Source organism: Gambusia affinis, linkage group LG12, assembly GCF_019740435.1.
Source record: "Gambusia affinis linkage group LG12, SWU_Gaff_1.0, whole genome shotgun sequence".
In the NCBI taxonomy this organism is placed as follows: Eukaryota; Metazoa; Chordata; class Actinopteri; order Cyprinodontiformes; family Poeciliidae; genus Gambusia; species Gambusia affinis.
The window spans coordinates 18,527,852-18,535,328 of NC_057879.1; the positions used below are offsets into that span (position 1 = coordinate 18,527,852).

The 7,477-nt window shown below is 34.1% G+C and overlaps 2 protein-coding genes across 8 annotated transcripts; both read left to right on the forward strand.

Annotated features, from left to right (window-relative positions):
• The first annotated feature begins 79 nt into the window (after positions 1–79).
• On the forward strand, positions 80–2,806 carry LOC122841078 (chemokine XC receptor 1-like). Its single transcript, XM_044134051.1, has 2 exons — positions 80–102; positions 909–2,806. The coding sequence occupies exon 2, from the start codon at positions 931–933 to the stop codon at positions 1,999–2,001; it is 1,071 nt and encodes a 356-aa protein (XP_043989986.1). The 5' UTR covers positions 80–102; positions 909–930; the 3' UTR covers positions 2,002–2,806.
• Positions 2,807–3,748: 942 nt separating this feature from the next.
• On the forward strand, positions 3,749–6,829 carry LOC122841079 (chemokine XC receptor 1-like). Of its 7 annotated transcripts, none has more exons than XM_044134058.1 (6): positions 3,749–3,820; positions 3,952–4,039; positions 4,145–4,240; positions 4,392–4,512; positions 5,031–5,061; positions 5,197–6,829. In XM_044134058.1, exon 6 carries the CDS (start codon positions 5,207–5,209, stop codon positions 6,173–6,175), a length of 969 nt encoding a protein of 322 aa, XP_043989993.1. In that variant the 5' UTR covers positions 3,749–3,820; positions 3,952–4,039; positions 4,145–4,240; positions 4,392–4,512; positions 5,031–5,061; positions 5,197–5,206; the 3' UTR covers positions 6,176–6,829. The 7 variants fall into 7 exon arrangements, with proteins under 7 accessions (XP_043989993.1, XP_043989994.1, XP_043989991.1 ...); XM_044134059.1 differs by having other exon boundaries at positions 5,036–5,061; XM_044134056.1 differs by lacking the exon at positions 4,392–4,512.
• Positions 6,830–7,477: the final 648 nt, after the last annotated feature.

The window sequence follows — 7,477 nt, forward strand, 5'->3', positions numbered from 1 at the left end:
AATGTGTTGTTTCTGTTCCTCTTTGATTTCTACTTAAGGTGCGACCTACTGCCCAGTTCTCCACTGCTTTTGATCCCAACCCTCCTTTGCATCATTGTGCAGGTGCAGTATGTTTCTTTATATTATTTATGTTTTTTTTTTCCTTTTATATATATATATTTGTAAGATTTAGGGTTACATTTTTATGCATTTTAAATGCAATACTTTAGGTGTCAGCGAGCAAAATTCAAGTTGTCCTGAAAATTTTGAAAAATGAAAAACCTGATTTTTATCCACTGCATTACTTTTCCATATAAATAAAATGTATTCAGCCAAATATGTTAAATATGTAAACTATGTTTCAGCAGTAAAACAGTTCTTGGTTCTGACTTGTGTAACTACCTAACTCATGAGATATGACAGTAGCCAGTTTAATTTTCACACTTCCACCCAAATACTGAGCAAAACTACATAAAGTCAATGTAATAGAGATTACATTATAATATTTTGCTTTTCTACACACAGCCATTTACAAAGCCCTATCATTTAAGTTTAGATAATACTTAATTTCTACGCACTGTCAGGGCTTGAAATGAGAGTCAAATTTCTTGTTTGTGTTTCACACTGATTTTAATCTCAAAGCAAAAAGAAACTAAAAGGATAAGAAAAAAAACATTAGCCTCTCTCTAATTTGTTTACTCCAACATAGATAATAGTGCAGAAAAAAAACATCCAGATCTCACCTCTACCGTGCAGAAGCATAGTCCAGTTCTTACTTAGTACACAGGAGAGATTCAGATGTTAGTGGGAGAAAGTTAGTTACACATACTAGTTTACATAGAAACAAACAAGCAAATGAAAATGACAACTGTACAAATTAAAAGGAAAATCTAATTTTAATTATCTAACAAAGTTTTTTGTGTATTTAGACTCCTTACCTGCTGGGGAAAGATGGCCACATTTGAAAACTCCATGGAGAGCGAAACTGAAAGCCCTTTTGATTATTACACTGGTGATTATGAGGATCAAAACTGCAACCAGACAAGTGTGATTCAATTTGGAGTCACGTTGACTGTGTCTTTTTTCTCTTTCGTAATATTATTCAGTCTTTTTGGCAACATTCTTGTTCTTGTAATTCTGTTCAAGTACGAGAATATCAAATCCATCACCAATACACTTATCCTGAACTTGGCTGTGTCAGATCTCTTCTTCACTTTAGGGCTGCCCTTTTGGGCTTACTACTACATGTATGGATGGACATTAGGAGAGCCTGCATGCCAAGTCGTCAACTTTATTTTCTATGTTGGCTTCTACAGCAGTGGATTATTCCTCATCCTGATGACAATTCACCGCTATATAGCTGTCATAAATCCTCTATCTAGCATTGTATCCACTACAGGCCCTTCTGGGATTTTAACAAGTTTCATCATTTGGGTTGTTAGTATCTTGGCAGCCAGTCCTGTCTTCATCTACATCAAAGTAAAAGATGACAGTTCAAGTCAAACATTCAAGAAATATTGTGGATATGAAGACTCCTTTTCTTCAAAGTTGGGAATCTATGAACAAAATGCTCTCTTTGTCCTAACAGCCTATGTGTTCCTGTTTTGCTATTCTCAGATCATGTACAGGTTGCTGCGTCCGACTGCCCGAAGAAGAAGAAACAAAACTGTCAAACTAATTTTCATTCTTATGGTTGTCTTCTTCTTTGGGTGGGGACCTTATAATGTTGTCATTTTTCTAAGGTCATTGGCATATGGGAACCCACCAACTGCATTTGATGATTCTGAAATAAAAGCAGCTTGTGAAAAACACATAAACATGGAATATGCCTTCTACATCACCCGACTTCTTGCCTTTTCGCATTGCTGCCTCAACCCCGTGTTTTATGTGTTTGCAGGAGTTAAATTCAAAACCCATTTAAAAAAACTGCTGCTGAACTTGGGTCACAGCAGCAACAGCATGTCCTACAGAGTGAGCAGGACCACAATCACGTCTTTAACCAGCACCGAATTATCCACATAGCTACAGAAATATACTAATTTATGGATTAGTGTTTGAAAGCATGAAACCTCCATCTAAATTCAAATCAAATGTATTTTTTGATATTTTGCAGCTTTTACATAGAGGGAACATACAATATTTGCTTTTAATTTCAGGCACAGTGGAAACTGTTTGTGCCTCTAAGATCTAACAACTGGACTTTTTTAGGATTGAAGACTCCTCAATGTGTAAATGATCCTAGCTATCAGAAGCTAAACTTAAATACTTTTAATGAGTCTTTGATCAATTAAGCCATACTAAATATTTGTAAATACTCTGATTATCTGACAAGAAACCAACTTATTTGTCTACTTTTACTGTACCATGTAATAAAAAAGGTTTGGAAGGAAACATATGTGGCAAAATAAAATGGGTTTATGACATAAATATTTTTTTTTTCATCAGTTTTTACTTGGTGATTCTTTGTTAGTGTTAAATCAAGCTATTAATTGCTTGATGATGTTTTTAGGTGGATGAAAAGTTGTTGTGATGTAAATAAGCAATGCTTGGTTTCATGTACCTGTTAACTGCTTTGTTTTAGTTTTTTCATAGTACACTTGTATCATACATTTAGACCATTTTGTTCATTCTGTGATGTAAACTGATGTTAATCACCTTAACTGTACAAACCTTTGTGTAAACTATGAAGTTGAACAAGAATGAAGCTGTATCAGAAGATTCTGTCCACTTGCTACAAAATTCCCACATGCATATATACATGTATACGTTCTAATTATTGTATTACTGATCTCTTGTTGAAGTTCAAATTAAATAGAAATGTTGGTAATCTTGCCTCCCGTAACTAATTTATGTTTGTATTTAAAATAAACACCAAGGAAGATGTTTCCTGACAAATACACCACTCTACTAGACACCAAGTCAAAAAAGGACTTTTTGGTATCTACCAGAACAGATCAGCTGCATATTCAGTGGCTCTCAAACGTGAACACCTGTTAGAATCCCTAAATTTTGATATGAAAAATGAGACAAATAAGTAATTTAAAATTTTTTTACACTAGTCAACTTATAATAAATGACATTTATTCAGCAAAATTCAACTTAAAAAGAAGCAGTATGTAAGGAAGAAAGTAGAAAACCATGTGGACAAGTTAAAAGCCAGTCTTGTTCAAACCGTGATCCCTGGACCAGTGGTGGTCCGCGGGCGCCCCCTAGTGGTCCTTACGGTACTCCATGTAAACGATTGTTATTTCTTGTGACGTCTGGTCAAACTGAGACGCATACAGTTAATCAAAGAATTGAGTTTCAAAATAATAATGGATAACTGGCTTAAAACCGAGTCACTCAAGAGAAAAACTGAAGATATCTGTGGAAAAAAAAAGAAAACACCAGGACAATTTATATGACCGGAGGACGCTAAGTCGTACCTGCTGAGATGTGTTGTTCCCTAGTGATTCGATTCTTTTGAACGGCCCTTCGCTAGCATCAGTTAGAGAGAACTGTTTTTTGTTCTGTTTTTTTACGATTTTGCTTGCTTATAATTCTCTACTCGCACGTCAATATGCATTGTTGTTTTTATTTATTATTTAATTTAAAATGTTTAAATTAAATTAATTAAACACAACACATGAATAAATGGATGCCGCAGAAGAGGTTTCTTTAAAAGCAATTATTTTTCTTTTAGTGTGCTTCTATATAAATGGGTCTGAATGTTATTAATGAACACAGCACAACACTTTGATTTCTATGTGTTTGCAGGCAATAACTGATACCTGGTGACCTTTTTCAGTCGCTGTCGGTAATTGCTGTATGTATTAGGATCAGCTCTATGTTTTCTTTACAAGTATGCGATTTTAACAAATATTTTTGACAAATTAAATCATATACGGTGTTCCATGAGTAATTTTGCTATGTTCTATAGGCTACATGTTTTTATCTCTTACCGTTATGAATGTTAGCTATGTCTAATTTTAGAGCTATCAACTGTTACCAACGGCTGTTAACTGCTGTCAGCCCCAGCCAAATGTTGTAATATGTTGTGTTATTGCTGGAGCAATTTCAGGTAGGTGGCCGGGGTGTTTGCTAAATAGCTTTAGTGTTCCTCAGCCTGAAAAAGTTTCGGAAATTACTTTAAAACTTTCTTTTTGTCTTTTTGTTTTGTTTACAGTACCTTTGGATTCATTTTCAGCCACAGTGATGTTGCGTTGACTGTTTAAGCTACCACGTTGGCTAGTCGGACTGAAGATGGCAGCACCTGTCTGAGGTAATGTTAGTATGAAGAGATGTCTAATTTCTTTCTCTTGTCAAAACTGGCTTAAAAACTAAATATATTTTTGGAGAGATGTCTAGATAAACTTAAAACCTAGAGGGCAACGTTTGATACTTTAAGAAATGTTGGATTTTTACCATCAAAGTTCTTCAGACAAGAATCAGACAAAGACCCCATGGAGTCTGACTCACCTAATAAGAAATGAACTATGAAAAGAAAAGAACCCCACTTCTCCCATGAATATATGAACAAGTACACAAACGCAGGTAAAAAAAGAAAAAAGGTGCAACACAATGACTTTATTTAAATGATCTCTTATGGATAGTTAAATGCTGTATTTTAACATCTATTTAATGATTCAAGGTTAAAGATTATTGTCACTGTAATATTGTCAGACAAAATTCATGTTGGTACCCTAAAGGAAATCAAGATTAAAATAATAGAAAAAAAACAAAACCAAGCAACACATTATTAAGCAGCAAATGAAATATCATAGAAATAATGGTTAGTTAAAATAAAACGGTGTACAAATTATAGTGCAAATTCAGAAATAATGCAGCAAATAAAGGGAAATCTTTAACAATCAATTTGGTTTGTACAGCAAATTGTATGGCTGAAAAAAAGTCTCAAGGGTAAGAAAATCAGCATTTTTAAATGGAAAAGGTAGTCATTTGTTTCAGTTTTGAAAAATCATTAGTAGTCAGAATTGGTCAACAATAACATCTGACTTAATTTGAAGCAGAAAAGGGAAGTTTTTATTCTCATTTTTACTTTTTCTTTGAAGTGCAGATACGAATTGGCAGTGTCTGTCTGTGGTAAGTTTTTTTTTTTTTTTTTTAAGTTTTTTTGTAACTGATCTGGAATTAGGTGCTATGAAAATGAATGAATGAAATTATACTTTGTCTTTATTAGAAATCCCAAAGTCCTAAACCTGTGCTCATGTTCCTTAGATAATCAGCAATGGACTTCGCCTACAACAGCTCAGATGCCGATGAGGACTTCTTAAACATCCTCATCGAAAATGTGACTTGTCGGATTTTTGACTTTTCAACCATTAATGGAGCCTTTTTCATCGCAGTCTTCATCATCAGCCTCATCAGCAATGTCCTCCTTTTATGTATTCTGTTTATTTTTGAAAAACATAATCTTTTAACACATATCTTCATCATAAACCTTGCTTTTTCTGATTTGATCTTCACTGTCACAGTTCCCTTCTGGGCTGTCTACCACTTTCATCACTGGATCTTTGGGAACGTTTTGTGCAAAGTCATCATTTGGATGCACTTGATGGGTCTGTACAGTAGCATCTTTGTACTAACGGCAATGACTGTGGAACGTTTTTGTACTGTGGTGCTGAACAACTGGCCAAACAACAATCAGAAGAAGAAACAGTATACCATCGGCGCCTGTGTGGGAGCCTGGCTGAGCAGTATTGGTCCATCTTCGTATGATGCTTCCAAAATGATGTCTGATGATTATTACTGTGAAGTTGAGTTTACTGATGAATTTATATATTATTTTCAAATTGTTTTCCTGATGTTGATCCCAACTGCCATCATTATTTTCTGCAATTGTGCCATTATATATACTATTTTACGAGCTGGACGCAGGACAAGGCACAAAGCTCTAAGTATGGTTTTGTGCATCGTTGTAGCCTACATCATCTGCTGGGGACCCTACAATATTGTACTTTTCATTCCGTCCAAAAACTGTGAAGAACTGCAGCGGATGAATATAGTCTACAATATCTGTCGATTGTTTGCCCATTGCCACTGTTGGATAAACCCTATTCTATGTATGCTCACACAGAAGATACGAAAACACCTGCTTTATATCTTGCGCTACAAAGTTGTTAAGACTAAACGAAAGAGATCCAGAAGCCACACTTCTCTTCAGTATGTCAGTGAATCTCGCAGTACAGGTCTTTAAGCAACATTGCTGAAATTCAAGTGTACTTGTTATAGTACATGCATATAGAATGTAGTATAGTTTGGATATTATTCTAAATAGACTGGCATGACATGGCTTACCACTCTGAAATAGTTGGAAGTATTTAAAAAGAAAATAAAAAGGGTTTTGGCACCAAAACTGTTTTGACATGTGGGTGCTGGGTACAAATGGATCAGAAAATTCAGTTTGGCAAAATATCTGTTTTATGATCTTAGTCAGCTTTTGTATGTTCAACCTGTTATTTTTATTTTTATTTTTTTTCTTATTTTGTTTTACAAATGACGAGGAATACATGTACTGTAAATGTGAATGATGAAATAGGACAAAAAGCAGTTACCAACAAGAATTGTTGATTAGGCAATACCAAGAACAGCTCTATAAAGAGGGGAAGAGAAATTAGTCATTTATTTGAAAGGTTTTATATTTTTTAAATGTATAAATTGGTTTTATTCTTTGTTTTTGATGGATTTTTGGTCATTTGAAACAATTGCTAAATTAACTATGTACTGAGTTATGCTGAATTGCTGTTGATGCTTCGCTGTTGTTTTGTTTTTTTGTACCTGTTACAGTTTTTGGAGTTCTTTTGTGGGTGTTCTGCTTGAGCAAATAAAACATTTCAGCTTGAAAAGAACACCATATTGTTATGCTTCTCTTTGTATTTTCCTTTAATAAGTTGAAATTTGCTCACCTAAAACTGTCTGTAGTGACCCCAGAAAGGTGGTTAGATGAAAACTCAGAATTTGAGGTCATAAATAATTAACTCCTGACAGAGTAGCAAACATTTAATAATGGTTACATCTTTAATCCTTTAATAATGATATTAATATGTTTCTAATACAGATGGCGTACCCCATTTCTATGTAGAAATAGATGCTAAAAGGTAAAAGTAATTTCATTTATATAGCATATTTTCAGCAACAAGGCAATACAAAGTGCTTTACAGGTTTTAAAAGGAAATATAAACAAAATAACAAACTAAAAGAAATCGCAAGAGAAGAATAAGCCAATAATGTTGATCCAAAGTAAATAAACTAGATACTCCTGTTCCGGGTTGCTTGATAAGTATAAGTAAGTATCCTCTGATCTAATTCATTTTCTGATTTGGAAGAACAGGAATTTAAAAAGTAGTTGCTAAGATAGTTTTTCTGGGTTCTAGAGTTAGTGTTGGACTTTTTATTCCGGTTAAATCATTAGGAAATGGACCTTAGTGTAAGTAATAAGAAACATAATCCTTACATTGTTTATATGTAAACAATTTGGTTGATGATAAATTTATCTTCT